Below are 17630 nucleotides of genomic sequence, written 5' to 3' on the forward strand. Positions count from 1 at the left end.
GTGCAGGACTGCACTTTCCTTTGGATCCATTTTAATCGGACAGTGCCTAGTTTAGAGCATTTTTCATCAGGAGATGCTTCAGAGAAGGTACATGCATTTAAATTTTTCTTCCCACCAACAGTTTTTAAAGACTGATAAAGACTATATGCACACAGAGTTTTTGAAGATGTATTTAGAGCAGAAACTGTGCAGAGACTGAATGGACACCGTGCGGAGACTGAATGAAAGCTATGCGGAGACTGAATGGAAACTGTGCGGAGACTGAATGGAAACTGTATGGAGGATGAATGGAAACTATGCGGAGACTGAATGGAAACAGTGCAGACACTGAATGGAAATAGTGCGGACACTGAATGGAAACTGTGTAGAGACTGAATGAAAACTGTGCGGAGACTGAATGGAAATAGTGTGGACACTGAATGAAAACTGCGGAGACCGAATGGAAACTGTACGGAGACTGAATGAAAATTATGCGCAGACTGAATGGAAACTGTGCGAACACTGAATGGAAACTGTGTGGAGACTGAATGGAAACTGTGATAACTAAATGGAAATACTCCAAATTCTCAAAAATGCAACATTTTTCAAAATCTTAAAGTTTCTGTTCCAGAAACACAGCAAAAAAAACTTAATGCCAGGAGAAGAAAACCACTCAAAAGGGGAACATAAGTTCAGCAAAGTGTTTTTATAATAGAAAAAAATAGGAAGAGTCTAAAATAATTAATTTTTGAGTGATCTTTTAAGCATTTTTTTCATTGGACCTGCTCCAAAAACGCTTAAAAAATCTCTGTGTGCACATAGCCTTAAGGCTACTTTACACGCTGCGATATCGGTCCCGATATCGCTAGTGTGGGTACCAGCCCCCATCTGTTGTGTGACACGGGCAAATCGCTGCCCGTGCCGCACAACATCGCGCAGACCCGTCACACATACTTACCTGCCCGGCGACGTCGCTGTGACCGGCAAACCGCCTCCTTTCTAAGGGGGCGGTCCATGCGGCATCACAGCGACGTCACTGAGCGGCCGCCCAATAGAAGCGGAAGGGCGGAGATGAGTGGCCGGAACATCCCGCCCACCTCCTTCCTTCCTCATAGCGGCCGGGAGGCAGGTAAGGAGAGGTTCCTCGTTCCTGCGGCGTCACACATAGCGATGTGTGCTGCCGCAGGAGCAACGAACTACATCGTTACTGCTGCAGTAACGATAATCGAGAATGGACCCCCATGTCACCGATGAGCGATTTTGCACGTTTTTGCGACGATGCAAAATCGCTCATCGGTGTCACACGCAGCAACATCGCTAATGCGGCCGGATGTGCGTCACAAATTCCGTGACCCCAACGACTCCGCATTAGCGATGTCGCAGCGTGTAAAGCCCCCTTTAGTGTCTGCTTTGCACCTGGCTGTCACTTGCAGATTCCCTGCTTCCGCACCTTCCCTATAAAAATACAGGACCATGAAGAAACACTTTTCATCCAGTTCTTGAAATAATGCTATATTGTAGCCAAGCCTTGCTCAGTTCTTTATTGACTTTTCTCCTTAATGAGTAGTATATAAAGCCTAAACAATATAATAAAGTATGCAAATAACATTTACACAAAATGCTATAATAACAATGCTAAAACTTAATCTAGGGGCTAATGAGCTTCGTTTGGTTATTATGTTGGAGTCAGTGAGCATTCTCTTTGACATGTGCAGAGGGCAGGACTGAATCCTCCCCATTACCTGTTCTCAATTTTGTTTCATCTCCATTAGTGATGTATTGCTGGTGCTTGACACCATGGTCGAGTTTCCACCCACATGTTTTTCAGCTGTTAGACAGCCAATCAACATGCAGGCATTCCCTACCATACACAGTAATGCTGTAGCCATGTTGGCTACAGGCATTACTGTGATTGGCCGGCAGCATCACATCTTATATGAGACTCGAGGGTGCGACGCTTGACACACTATCCTATGGAAGCAGTTCAGGGAGAGCTGATGTAAGAGAGAAAGCTTAGTTTAGAGCAGGGTTTGTATACTTGCACACTTCAGTGCCTTATTTACGTCACTAAAGGGTGTTTTTAGCCTTCTTGAACCTTATAAATAATTTTAACAAATGGCATGGGCTCCACCCTATTTTTGATAACAAGGTAAAGCAGACAGCTGTAGGCTGATATTATCAAGATGGGAAGGTCCATGATTATTTGGTCCTTCCCAGCCTAAAAATACCAGCCCGCAACTACCCCAGAATTGGTGCATCATTCCCAACTCTTCCCGACTGCCCTAGTGCGGTGGCAATCGGGGTAATAATTTTTTGGAGCGGCTTTAGGTTGCTATTTTTAGGCTGGGAAGGGCCCAATAACAATGGACCTTCCCAGCCTGATATCTGCCCTCAGCTGTCTGCTTTGCCTTGGCTGGTTATCAAAAGTGGGGAGAACCCCACATTATTTATTTATTTATTTTGTTCCCAGCAGCAATCTGGGAATCAGAGATGAGTCCCCATTTCATTTCAGTGATTTTCTACCCCTCCCCCCTCCCCAGCCCTCCTGTTAGGGTCTGTTGAAAAAATACTTGAGTTTCCCATGAACTTTCATTGTACTCGTTTTTTAAATCGAGCCCGTCTGTGAGTCCGACCTGCACAATTTGAGTAACGAGCAGTCGATCAGTTAGTGCTCGCTCAGCACTAATCTCCTTCCATTACTTAGTTCTGGATGAAAAGAATGGAATCATTTTTATAGGTTTTGCCAAAGAATCCAAACCACATGGAACAGATATAGGCATATCGTCTGTACCGAGGGGATTTGTAGGGTCCACATTCATTGGAAAATTCAAAAATTACAAAGGTTTATAACTTGGGGCCGATCTTAGGGAAATCTACTTTGTAAAGACAATGATTCTGCATGGTCTTTATAACTTATTGCTGAATGTCGGAAGATTATGCATGGAACAGAATGCAATTAGTTGTAACGTTACGGCCTCTAAATATTTAAAATGGCTAAAAAGGCAACTAAATGTTATAATGATTAAATAAAAAAAAAAGCATAAAATGTCTTCGAAAGATTTGTGTTAGGTTCTAAAGCATATGAGCCTACCAATATTCATCAACTAGTAGTAAACTTTTATGGAAATAATGAACGGTTATTATATTATTTCTGCAGTTTCTCTATATGAACAGCTGTTTTACTCAGTATGCAAGAGCCGGATTGCCCCAGTGATATTCCAGAGGATCCTCCAAAAAACATGGTCACACTGGTCTATTAGAACACAACATGACCATCATTCATGTATGGATGATTACTGGTTGATTGACAACTAAGTGATGGGTGTGGGTCAGATCATCGCTCTTGGACTGATAAGGACCATGAGATCAGATGTGAAGGATCAGTGGGGGATTGGATTAGTGAAGAAAGACTCATTTATTATGTTGTTAACACTAGTTATGGGCGAACCCACAGATATACGGAATCAGTGGATCAAATGGATGTAAAACAAAAAAATGGTTCGGGCCCAAAATGAATTCCGGATATCTGGCCAGATGCCAATCCCCATATAAGTCTATAGGGACCCTAAAAATGAGTTTTAACATAGTGGTAGAAAGGGCTAGGGGGATTAGTGCAGGCTCCATATTATTAGGCTGTAACACTACTTCCAGGCCCACTCATTACCCTCATGCATATGTACTGCTTCCCCCGCCAGTGGCAGTCCCAGCATCTATGATTGGTTGCATTCAGACCACGCCCTCACCCTATGTGACAGCGTGTCTGACTTGAACCTATCACAGATGCTGTATAAATAAATAAATACAAAAAATTGGCCATATTATGGCACACAGCACAGATAAAGTATACGGCTATGGGCTGCAGCCCTCAGCTGTGTGCTTATCTTGCCTGTGTATCAAAATAAGAGGGTCCCCTTGCTTTTTTTTTAATTAAATTAATAATTTTATAAAACACTGTGAGTTTTGATATACCAATTTTGATACCCAACCATGATAAAGCCAACAGCTGGGGCTGGTATTCTCAGGTTGGGGAGGTCCAAGGTTATTGGGCCCTACCAGCCTAAATAAAGAAGCCTGCAGCCAACGAGAGTTGTCGCGTGCATTAGATTAATTATTGCAGTGTGGCAGGGACATTATCTGCCATTAGAAAATCCCACTGTCATTGAGTCTGTGCAATGTAGGTGGTATGTGTCATATCCACATGATACCAGGACCCAAGGTTTCCAGTTTAATTGACTGTTTACTTGTTACCTATATATCCTATCCATTATTATCTACCACCGTCAAATAAATATTATTCTCTTCATTTATCAGTCCTAATGTTTTGGCTGGTAGGTATAAAGTTTGCTATGAATTGGTCCCACACTGCAAAATATCAAGAGAGACATAATCAACACAATGATTGACAGCATGTTCTGCACAGAGTGTGCACATGTATGTGGCAGGGCAGGCTGTCAATCAAAGTGCAAGGGAGTGGTTACAGCAGCACTAGTAAGTGGTGATGGTTACAGGCTCACTGGACCCCCCTGATGACTTGGATCTGAGCATTTCAAAGGTGGAAGTTTTGTAATTAAACTGATCACTAATCTATAGGGAAACATTGCAATGAGATTTTAATTTCCTTACAAAAGGAAAAGTTATGTATCGCACAGTGTCCATTCAAATCAATGTAATAACGCAGAGGGAGACATAATCTAAAAACTGAGCACTCTTTCAAGAGATAAGGATCCTGAACAGGTCAACCCTCCGTCATTAATTAATGATTACTGATCCGCCATGAGGATGGGTTTTCTAAACTTTGGAACTTGTTAGAAAATTACTGAAATACAAATTCAAACATACAGTGCCTACAAGTAGTATTCAACCCCCTGCAGATTTAGCAGGTTTGATAAGATGCAAATAAGTTAGAGCCTGCAAACTTCAAACAAGAGCAGGATTTATTAACAGATGCATAAATCTTACAAACCAACAAGTTCTGTTGCTCAGTTAAATTTTAATACATTTTCAACATAAAAGTGTGGGTCAATTATTATTCAACCCCTAGGTTTAATATTTTGTGGAATAACCCTCGTTTGCAATTACAGCTAATAATCGTCTTTTATAAGACCTGATCAGGCCGGCACAGGTCTCTGGAGTTATCTTGGCCCACTCCTCCATGCAGATCTTCTCCAAGTTATCTAGGTTCTTTGGGTGTCTCATGTGGACTTTAATCTAGAGCTCCTTCTACAAGTTTTCAATTGGGTTAAGGTCAGGAGACTGACCAGGCCACTGCAACACCTTGATTTTTTCCCTCTTGAACCAGGCCTTGGTTTTCTTGGCTGTGTGCTTTGGGTCGTTGTCTTGTTGGAAGATGAAATGACGACCCATCTTAAGATCCTTGATGGAGGAGCGGAGGTTCTTGGCCAAAATCTCCAGGTAGGCCGTGCTATCCATCTTCCCATGGATGCGGACCAGATGGCCAGGCCCCTTGGCTAAGAAACAGCCCCACAGCATGATGCTGCCACCACCATGCTTGACTGTAGGGATGGTATTCTTGGGGTCGTATGCAGTGCCATCCAGTCTCCAAACGTCACGTGTGTGGTTGGCACCAAAGATCTCGATCTTGGTCTCATCAGACCAGAGAACCTTGAACCAGTCTGTCTCAGAGTCCTCCAAGTGATCATGAGCAAACTGTAGACGAGCCTTGACATGACGCTTTGAAAGTAAAGGTACCTTACGGGCTCGTCTGGAACGGAGACCATTGCGGTGGAGTACGTTACTTATGGTATTGACTGAAACCAATGTCCCCACTGCCATGAGATCTTCCCGGAGCTCCTTCCTTGTTGTCCTTGGGTTAGCCTTGACTCTTCGGACAAGCCTGGCCTCGGCACGGGTGGAAACTTTCAAAAGCTGTCCAGGCCGTGGAAGGCTAACAGTAGTTCCATAAGCCTTCCACTTCCGGATGATGCTCCCAACAGTGGAGACAGGTAGGCCCAACTCCTTGGAAAGGGTTTTGTACCCCTTGCCAGCCTTGTGACCCTCCACGATCTTGTCTCTGATGGCCTTGGAATGTTCCTTTGTCTTTCCAATGTTGACCAAGTATGAGTGCTGTTCACAAGTTTGGGGAGGGTCTTAATTAGTCAGAAAAGGCTGGAAAAAGAGATAATTAATCCAAACATGTGAAGCTCATTGTTCTTTGTGCCTGAAATACTTCTTAATACTTTAGGGGAACCAAACAGAATTCTAGTGGTTTGAGGGGTTGAATAATAAATGACCCTCTGAATAAACTTTTCACAATTTAAAAAAAAAAAATAAAAAAAAAAAGAAATAACATTCTTTTTTGCTGCAGTGCATTTCACACTTCCAGGCTGATCTACAGTCCAAATGTCACAATACCAAGTTAATTCCGAATGTGTAAACCTGCTAAATCTGCAGGGGGTTGAATACTACTTGTAGGCACTGTAACTTGCTGGCCAGTGGCCACAAAATGGATAATCAATTTTTGATAAATATTTATGTAAATTACGCTGCAAGTGCACCGAGGGCGGGCTGATTCACAGCTAGTTTATCGATCTTCTGCATTATTGGCAGTCTAAAGCAATCCTCATATGCTTGATTCAAGTCCTTTCAGTGTCATCAAGAAGAGATATGATCGAAACCCATGGGAATAACAGAATCATTAACTTGCTGGGAATCTGCCCGCCTTCCGTGCACTTGCAGTTTCATTTACAGAGCCAGGATTCAAAGTTCTTTCTCAGTGATCCAATATCTGTATTTTGGGTTGGGATTATATAACTGGATTACACTTGTTCTAGCCTAGCCAGTAATGTAATTAGGTGGGTGACCTTAAAGCTTCTGACAAATTCCTTTAAATAATCGAGCCTCAGCGAAATCAAGAGATCATACCTTGTACAAAGCACTGACCAGGCCAATAATATAAGGCTTACCAGTTCTATATATACTGAACAAAAAATATAAAAGCAACATTTTTGGTTTTTTGCTCCCATTTTTCATGAGCGGATTTCAAAGATCCAAGACTTTTTCTACTTACAGAAAAGCTGTTTTTCTCTCAAATATTGTTCCCAAAATTGTCTAAATCTGTGTTAGTGACTACTTCTTTACTGAGATAATCCATCCACCTCACAGGTGTGGCATATCAAGATGCTGATTAGACGGCATGATTATTACACAGGTGTGCCTTAGGCTGGCCAGCATGATTATTGCACAGGTGTGCCTTAGGCTGGCCAGCATGATTATTGCACAGGTGTGCCTTAGGCTAGCCACAATAAAAGGACACTCTAAAATGTGCAGTTTTACAGTATTGGGAGAGTCCAATGAGATCAGAAAACTAGTCAGGATTTCATGTGACCGCTATTTGCCAGTCTGCCCTGTACAGTGAAATCCAGGAAGAGAACACCTTTCCAATGTGCCAGGACCACTCAAGTCAATTACGATGATGAACTGCGGTCAGGTGGAGACCCTGATGAGGACGATGAGCAGCAGATGAGAGTCCTTGAGACATTTCTGACAGTTTGTGCAGAAATTGGTTATGCAGCGCTGTCTGGGGTGCCGGTCTCAGACGAACTTGGAGGTGAGTATGGTGGATGTGGAGGTCCTGGGCTGGTGCGGTTACACGTGGTCTGCGGTTGTGAAGCCGGTTAGATGTTTTATCAAATTCTCGCAAACACCTTTGGTGACGGCTTATGGTAGAGTAATAAGCATTCAATTCACAGGCGACTGCTCTGGTGGACGTTCCTGCAGTCAGCAGCCAACTGCACTCTCCACCAAAACATGCAACATCGGTAGCATTGTTCTGTGATAAAACTGCACATTGTAGAGTGGCCTTTTATTTTGGCCAGCCTAAGGCACACCTGTGCAATAATCATGCTGTCTAATCAGCATCTTGATATGTCACACCTGTGAGGTGGATATGTGACGCCCCTGGTCTATCAGGTCATCACATGGTATTGTACAATCTGCCCTCCCGTGCAATATCCACCTCCTTCTTGGTTATGGGTTCCCAACTACATGGTGCTGCCTACATCAGCTGATTAAAATCCTAGGTACACTTTGCACCACACCCACCAGACACACCAGTGGACGGCCTGAGTGGAATAGGATCGCCCACTTGGGGGGTTGGTTAGGGGAGGTCAGGAGTGTCAGGAGAAGGAAAGTGTTGTGCTGGAAGCGAAGGAGAGAGGAGGTCAGAAGCAGGGCTCCTAGGAACTGTCTAGGTAGCAGACTGTGGTCTGGGCCTACAGGAGCAGGGGATCGTGACAAGGGGCACGGAACTGTCGAGGAGGACAGCCGGCGGCCTTGTACCATCACTGGGCTGGGACCAGGGCACGATGGGGATCGTGGACCCTAGGTCAGGGAATAGCTTCAGACAACCTGACAATTTACCCGATGAGAACGAAGCCTTCAAGATCCGCTCTCCACCCGCTCCAAAATCGGGGTACTAGCGCATCGAGGGGGATAGGACTTTCCACTAAAACAGTCCAGAAAATCCCAAGTGTGAACCCTGAGAGCAAGCTCCCACACTTAGCCATAGTGGGGAGCGGGACCCGGTAAGTTTCACACTACCGGGACCAACAGAGAAGTAAACTTAGTGCCAGGAGGCAGGTCACGGATCACCAGGCAGCACCATTGGGGACGGGACCCGAACTAGCTCCCCTCAGTGGCAGCAGAATCCAGAACTTTGGTTTATCCAGTTGTCGGTGTCAGCTTAATGGACTGAGTGAGCATGCAAGTGACCGCCTTCACACCCGACGGCACTTCCTGAGCAACCATCTCCGAATCCCGGAGACCCCTTGAGCCACCACGGATCCATATCCGAGCAGCCCGGCTGCTGACACGGGGGCGGCACAGATGGATTATCTGGGCAGAGAAGTACTCACTGACACAGATTTTGACAAATTTGGGAACAATATTTAAGAGGCCTTTCATGTACATAGAAAAAGTCTTAGATATTGGAGTTCAGCTCAAGAAAAATGGGAGCAAAAACAAAAGTGTTGAGTTTATATTTTTGTTCAGTATAAAAAGGCGTACTTTAGTAAGTGGGAACAAACTTGCTTTTAGCTGCCATTATGGCTACTCTGGTGTTAGTAGGTCACAGCACACAGTAATGTATGAGGAAGTCGTTTCTGACCTTAATCACCTGCCGTTTCCAATTCTTCCATTATCCGCTCTCCCTGAAATGCTAGGAGCGGGCGATTGCACACAGCTTGCCTTTCACAAACTCTTACTATTCTAAGTCCCATTACGTTTATTTTTGAACATTAAGTTTGCACATTGGGCTGGTATTTCATTTTCCGGTAGAGCAAACACAAATTTTAATCTGCAAGCACTGAGAAGGTGTTAATGGCATCTAAAGATCCTACTGCTGATACCTAGAAACTGTATTCTTCATATTCTCAGCGACAAGTAATGTTATATTGTATAAAGTACAGTCCACAGGGGGATCATTAGTGTACTCTCTATAGAATTGGTAAATGCCATAAAGAGTTAAGTGTTCCACAGCAGAATTGCACCAAAAATACATATCTATCATTAAAGTTAATTAAAAAATTAAAAGTTGTAATCAAAAAGTTAAAATACATTTGTCATATTTGGACATAAAAGTATTTACATTAATTACAAAAGTTAAAACTGGTGCACATCCCAGTCCAATATGTTAAAGAACTGGCAAAATTAATCCGCACTGTACATTCTCTTTGAGTAGGCGGTACCACTTCATGAGCATTCTGCCAGCACTATAGGTGCTGGAACTTCCTTTTCCTTAATTATCAGCATGCATCACTCCTCCCATTGCCTTTCCAGAACTGAAAGCTTGCCTCACTGAAATATCTGTGTTGAGTGAAACAGACAGGAAAGCAGGAATGGGGAGACAAAGCCTCCCACACACTTCCTGACATCTATATCGGCTTCTCTCCAGCTAAGGCCTCATTCACATATTCGTTTTCACAGGTTTCACAGACATGCACACATGTAGACCCATTGAAACCAATAGGCTTCATCACACATTCGTGTTTTCACACGAATACGCGTGTGCTCCACATGGCGACATGTCCGTTTTCTTCCAGCAGCACGGGTGTCATACAGACCACATGCTGATGTGATCCATGTGACATCAGTGTGACATGTACCGGAGAAAACACAGGTTACAGAAAATTAAAGAACTTTTATACTTACCTCGCTCCTGTCTCTGCCCTGTTTTTGCCCCTTACCATGAACGGTCGGTCCCCACAAGGTTTTCTTCTGCCCATCCAGTCCTGCTCCACCCAATTCCACCTGAGGACTCTTTTCCCACAATTTTGCATCGTTATTAAATATTGTTTTGTTTGATATCATGTTTTTCTTACAGGTGGTGCACAGCCGGGGACAGCTATGGAAAAGAGGGGGGAATGTAAGGGGGTGACAGGAGCCAAACACCTGCCCTTTTGTTATCATAGAAAGGTGGGTTAGGGTGGAGTTAGGTGGAGTTACTTAGCTACTCACTAGAGGGCACAGGGTCCCCATAGTTTGATGCAGGAGGCAGAAGGGAGAGTTGAGGAGAGATAGGGTAGGGCCCGCTCATTATACCTCATTCATATTCACTGAACTCACTATGAATCCGGAAGTAATAGCAGCTCTGGAGACAGGTAATATACCAGCTTATGGTGTCCATGTACTATCCAGATTCCACAGGGATAGCACAGGGCAACACATGTAAAACACACACACAGACACACACACACACATATGTATTTTCCCCACGGACAATGCAAAATGGACATGTGAAGGAGGCTTAAAGAAGGATTACACTTGACAACAGGCAGCATTATGTAATATGACAACATAATTTTTAAATAAGGTGATTTGCAGATTGTCTATTTATTACGATATCCATCAAATGCAATCCTGTTGTACAGTGAGTATTTTCTTGTACTTACAGCTGCTTGTCGATGAGTATTTGATAGAATCCCATGAATCTTTACTTTTTCTTTTTCCATTTGATCGATGTTGACCCATAAATCTCGACTGGCAGAATCCAATGGTCCGAACATTCTGGACGTATAATACTTGTGATCCATGTCTTCCTGTAACACAGAAAACATTTATTAGAAGAAATGTTTTCCTCCAAGATCAATAATACTTTGCACAGTCAGAAAAAAAAATCTCTATAAAGTTCGTAATGTATAAACAAAAACAGAATTTAGTATAAAACACAAATTTTCGGCGTTGACACACAATCCTCATTGCCTTGTACATAAAGGATACATTAAATATTCAGATCACTCTCGGTTGTTGTATTCAAATATGATCTCTTATCATTTAATTATTTCCTAATATTAAGATGATAACCCTGACTGATGGAAGGTAACACAATGAATTTTGGTCTCGGGTTACCAAATATCCCCTTCATTTAGGTTATGGCAATTTATTTATTATTAATACTTCTGAAAAGATAGCTGGAAAATAATGTCATTAATTGTTCCAAGGATAATCTACTTGAGGTTAATTAGCTTATACCGATATATGAGAATAAGGATTTTAATGCAATTAACCTATTAAATAATACATCTGAAAGGCAAAGCATGAAAGGGGTTTGAGGAGCAATTAAACAAGAAATGAAGCATCTGAAAATCTTCAGATGTCTTAAGCGAAAGTTAAAAATTCAAAATTTTGTACAAGGTCAAAAATTATGAGCATGAAGAATTGCTTTGTACAATAAAAGGCAAACAATGATTTCAAGGTTTGGGGTTCGAAACGTAGAAGTCTCAAAGAGATATTGTATATGTAGAGATGATGGCTGCACTACGTGCAACGTACAGAGGTACTCGGAACTTTTACTCAGTCAACCATATTCCCAATTCTGGTACAGATCCATTATGCCAAGGTCAGTCTGGCCCACCACAGGACCAAAGAATCTTCTGGGAGATTCAGGTTCTGACACAACTCCAAATTCTTTAAGGATCAAGATCCATAGGAAAACAAACCCCAATGCAGACAACTTTGGAGTAAATCAACTGCCACTAGAGTCTACTTATGAGCGAATGGATTTGTAGGACCCTGCTCCAGAGACTAGGTCAGTATTCCATGGCCACAATCCTCCTACTACATGTTAGAGTCCCTGGCTTGCCTTTTGTTTAGCCGGACTGGTGTGATGTCATCATTCTGGTGTACCACACACATGACAAAGCCAGGTTGGCTACTCAAATGAAGAGGAGTCACGGATGCCAGCATGTAGGAAGAAGTTTGCAGGGCTCCCATCTGGTGGCAAATTGTCACAATGTCACTGCAGGTGTCCCGTCCAGTATGAGAGGACTCTCGGTGCATGGCACAACATATAGGGAACATCAGAGTAGCAGTAACAGAAGGCCCTACAGAGAGACTCACCTGAGGCTGATACCTGCACTCCCTAACGTCTCCAGACAGGTCCTTCCCCCTTGTGTGTAGTCACGTGCCTAAGCCCTCACTAGCCCTGAGCTCACCCTGACTAGTGAAGACCAATGAGATAGTAGTCTCGTTACTCCAAAAGAAAACACAAGGAAGGTAAGACAAATGGGTGAGGAAATACATAACAAAAAGCACTCCTGGATTTCCTTAGCAGGAACTTCGCAGCTGCAACAGAAATTACAACACATATATGAAAAGACAAGCTCCTTCAACACGGACAGCATAGGTATGAGCTATAACCAGCATAGGGAGAAGTGAGGAGTGAAACATAGCAGAAGGGAGTGGCTGCAGCTGAGGATACAACTACCTGTTAGATCACTGCAGGATACAAATTAACCTTAACCCCTTCTGTACCAGATGGAATTATGCTCCAACTCAGGGTAAATGATGAATGGACACTAAAGTGGATCTGACAATACGCGGTGACCTTCTGATCCCAGATCCCCCCCAGATCTCATCAGGCCGTGGCCCGTGACACACTCAAGGCAGGAATGCTGACCTAGCCCCTAAACAAAGGTCCTTCAAAATTGTTCATCTCTACTATTAGACTTTATTGATAATATGCCATGTGGATGAAAAATATATACATACTGTAGAGCTGGTGTCCCTGCAGAGACACCGACTTATTCACCGCCCCGGCCAGGTCATGTCGTGCTCCGCGCTCCCCTGGCCATCCACATGTGCTGCTGCCTCCTTCCCTTCCCGGGGCCTGTGCACGAAGCTCAGGTACCCTGAGAGTGTGCTTAGGGCATGCACAAGTGCACCGGCCCTCCTCTTAAAGGGCCAGAGCGCTATTTCCAGGAAATAGTATTGTATACTGTGTATTTAAGGCACTCTCCCATTAGGAAAGATGCCTGTGCAATGCCTTAGTTAGCCTGTAAGCCAGTCTGTCTAGTTAGTTGGCAGCTCCTGAACTCCTGTCCCGTTATCCCTGTGTCAATCACCTGTACCTGCCTTCCCATACCTATCTGTCCCTGCCATGCCCTCCATACCTGCCTGCCTGTCTGCTTCAGTCATCCCACCTGTATCTGCCCACATCTGTGTCTGTACCCGAATCCTGGTGGGCAGCTGCCACAGTCCCCGGTCACTGCACTGGGAGTGGTAAATGGCATGCCTTGCGGCAGGAGCTTAGGTAAGCACCTCTCACTAAATGGTAAACCTGGGTCCCCCTTGTGGTCCATAGGGTCCACTAATCCCTCTTACTGTCCTTACACTGGCTGGGAGTGTTACACACAGGTAAATCATGAGTAATATTTTCCATAAACTAAATTTGAAAACATAGTAAAATAGCTTAAAAATGGGTGCGGGGTGCAAGGAGAAGGGGTTGGTTCCTTTTCACAAAGTGATCATACAGAACACAGAGCAAAACATATATACAGTATGATTTTCATGGATTCCATCTGATAATAATGTAAATTGGAGAAAGGTGCTTATAACCATTACAGGAACCAGCCAATGTTGCCATACCAGGCCAATTAACTCGTGCATGGGGGTATCTGGACTGTCACTAAAGAGCAGATGTTCAAGCGAAGTTCAATTGTCTTATCCTTGGTCATTAATATGCTGATATTTAAGGTGAAGACATTATCAGGAAATTACCTAGGTTTTGGTGCTCAATGCAACAAAAAAAAATTGTTGACTTGAAGCAAAGCTTGGGCAAAGTTTGTAGACAAACATTCGTCTGGAGATCTCATGCTAGAGCCTGGTGGCTTTTTGGGGTGACTCTTTCCAATCACAACTAAAGCTTATACTTTTGTGGTCTTTAGTTGGCCTTGAAACTGATCTTTGATCTGATGATATAAAAAAAATAAATTGGCAATTTGTGGCAATGACAGACATAAACGTGGAAACCATAAATGAAATACTGAACCTCGGTACTAAATATTGTCATAAGACTTTATCTAACACTTTCTATTATTCTGCTACATACTTTTCTTATTTGGAAATTGCACTAATTTTTTGACCTTATAAAATTCGAGCTGCTCTGTCTTGACTTCTATTACGTTTTAATTACTATACATCTTGGTATTTTAAAAAGTAATAAAGAGAACATTACATTTGTAACTTCACATTTTTGTCCAACTAGAACTTATATCCCATACATCTGTGACCTAGTCTCCCGGTACATACCTGCACGCAACCTCAGATCCTCACAAGATCTCCTTCTCTACTCCCCTTCTATCTCCTTTTCCCACAATCGTATTCAGGATTTTTCCTGTGCCCCTGGAACTCTCTACCCCAAAACATCAGACGCTCTCCCACTGTGGAAACCTTCAAAAAGAACCTGAAGACCCACCTCTTCTGACAAGCCTACAACCTGCAGTAACCTTCAGTCCACCATAGAGTTGCAAGACCCGTTCTACCCTCACCTACTGTATCCTCACCCCTTCCCTGTAGATTGTGATTCCTCGTGGGCATGGTCCTCATCTACTGTATTCTAACCCATCCCCTGTAGACTGTGATTCCTCGTGGGCAGGGTCCTCCTCTACTGTGAGCGTTCACTGGTAGGGTCCTTACTACTGGAGACTCACCCCTCCCTGTAGCCTGTAAGCCCTCATGGGCAGGGTCCTCACCTACTGTATTATCACACATCCTGTAATCTGTGAGCCCTCGTGAGAAGGTTCTTTACCTACTGTATCCTCACCCTTCCCTGTAGACTGAGCCCTCACAGGAAGGGTCCTCATCTACTGTATCTTCACCCATCCCCTGTACACTGTGATTTCTCACAGGCAGGGTCCTCATGTACTGTATCTTCACCTATTTCCTGTAGACTGTGATTCCTCGTGGGCAGGGTCCTCACCTACTGTATTCTCACCCATTCCCTCTAGACTGTGATTCCTCATGGGCAGGGTCCTCACCTACTGTATCCTAACCTATCCCTTGTAGACTTTGAGCCCTCGCAGGCAGGGACCTCTCTCCTCCTGTACCTGTCTGTGCCTTGAGATGTTCACGATTATTGCACTTGATTATGTATGCCCCTTCTTCAGAACTAAAGCGCCATGGAATAAATGGCACTATAATAATAAATAATAATAATAATATTCTGAAAGAAAAGCTCTCAGCAGTTCTAGTCCACTTGAGTTAGATTTAGTAGTATCATGATCCACCCTTCCTCCCAGATATCACGCCACTTCATTATTCTAAGAAAAAGTTCCGTAACTCAATAAAGTATTCGGTTGGCAAGAATTCTTCCTCGTTCCTTCAGGATTGAAGTTTCTGTATATTTACAACATTGCATCCCATTGAAATACAATTAAAAGACTATATCCAAGCCAAAAGGTGTTTTCACAGAAGACAAAATGTATTGCAAATTCAGGGGTTTTGAGACTTGGAATTTTGCCTAGAAACAATTTAATATTCTCAAACGCCTCCTAACAGATTTTGGTGTACATAATGCCGTTCTGTGCCCAATTTCCAGTGAGGTCACTTTGCAGAATAATGACAAAGAAGTAGTAAAAACAAATAACTACTGTATTCAATAAGCACAATGCATCGCCTGACCCATGAAAATCATAATTACATTGTTCTATAGGTTTAACTGGAATGAGAAAAAGTAAGGCTTGAAGTACACAAGCGGACAACTTCAGCCGTTTTTCAATGTCACGGTCTAATCATTTATATTACAAAACAAGGTCGGCGCTTGATGGTAGAGCCACTTCTAGAAAATTTCACTAACAGGGCAGACATCCAAAAAGCACACGGACATTAAATTTTTTCAACTAGATAATTTTTCATTTAGCTAACTTAATCTACCAAAACATACATTTATTAATACAGCTAAATTGTGACTAAATAACACTGCTATCTCAGCACTAGAGATGAGCGAACCGGTCGCGGTTCGGCTCGAGGTTGGTTCGCCGAACGGACCTCCCGTTCGAGTTCGGTTCGTCGAACGTTCGACGAACCGAACTCGAACTGCATAGGAAACAATGGCAGGCAATCACAAACACAGAAAAACACCTAGAAAACACCCTCAAAGGTGTCCTAAAGGTGACAAACAACTCAAACACATTGGAAAGTGACAAGGACATATACTCATGCGAAAACAAAACAGCTGGACAAGGAAAAAGAGGAGGACACACAGATATAGGCATGGCACGCCCTTCTAAAATCATGTAAAACACCGCAAGGTGACTCCAAGCGGAGTCTCCCTTTTTTCCAAAAATTGGGCCACACACACACCCACCCCTTCAGTGGCAGCACTTGTGCCCCAGTTGTACACTTCACAGCTACATTTGCATCAAGCACATTCAAAAATACGCCATTCTTATCCGTCCCCAGGATGACACCGGGGTAGGTAGCAAAGTCTTTCCTGATCCCAGCTCTGTTCATCTTGGCTTCTTTTAAAAACACAGCAAGCAAGGGTTACTCCAAGCGGAGTCTCCCTTTTTTCCAAAAATTGGGCCACACAGACACCCACCCCATCAGTGGCAGCACTTGGGCCCTAGTTGCAAACAGGATGTTTTGATTTGCATCAAGCACATTCAAAAATACGCCATTCTTATCCGTCCCCAGGATGACACCGGGGTACGTAGATAAAGTCTTTGCTGATCCATGACTTGTTCATCTTGGCTTCTTTTAAAAACAATGTAAGCAAGGGTTACTCCAAGCGGAGTCTCCCTTTTTTTCCAAAAATTGGGCCACACAGACACCCACCCCATCAGTGGCAGCACTTGGGCCCTAGTTGCAAACAGGATGTTTTGATTTGCATCAAGCACATTCAAAAATACGCCATTCTTATCCGTCCCCAGGATGACACCGGGGTAGGTAGCAAAGTCTTTCCTGATCCCAGCTCTGTTCATCTTGGCTTCTTTTAAAAACACAGCAAGCAAGGGTTACTCCAAGCGGAGTCTCCCTTTTTTCCAAAAATTGGGCCCACACACACCCACCCCTTCAGTGGCAGCAGTTGTGCCCCAGTTGTACACTTCACAGCTAGATTTGCATCAAGCACATTCAAAAATACGCCATTCTTATCCGTCCCCAGGATGACACCGGGGTAGGTAGCAAAGTCTTTCCTGATCCCAGCTCTGTTCATCTTGGCTTCTTTTAAAAACACAGCAAGCAAGGGTTACTCCAAGCGGAGTCTCCCTTTTTTCCAAAAATTGGGCCACACAGACACCCACCCCATCAGTGGCAGCACTTGGGCCCTAGTTGCAAACAGGATGTTTTGATTTGCATCAAGCACATTCAAAAATACGCCATTCTTATCCGTCCCCAGGATGACACCGGGGTACGTA

At 43.5% G+C, this 17630-nt stretch overlaps 1 protein-coding gene across 1 annotated transcript in view; it reads right to left on the minus strand.

Moving 5' to 3' along the window:
* PLXDC2 (plexin domain containing 2) overlaps positions 1–17630 on the minus strand; it is a 715905-nt gene that overhangs the window by 317214 nt on the left and 381061 nt on the right. The window contains exon 3 of the mRNA XM_075315582.1: positions 10887–11033. Within this exon, the coding sequence (XP_075171697.1) occupies positions 10887–11033 (147 nt within the window). The remainder of the gene's footprint in view (positions 1–10886; positions 11034–17630) is intronic.

This window comes from Anomaloglossus baeobatrachus, chromosome 6 (genome assembly GCF_048569485.1).
Source record: "Anomaloglossus baeobatrachus isolate aAnoBae1 chromosome 6, aAnoBae1.hap1, whole genome shotgun sequence".
NCBI lineage: Eukaryota > Metazoa > Chordata > Amphibia > Anura > Aromobatidae > Anomaloglossus > Anomaloglossus baeobatrachus.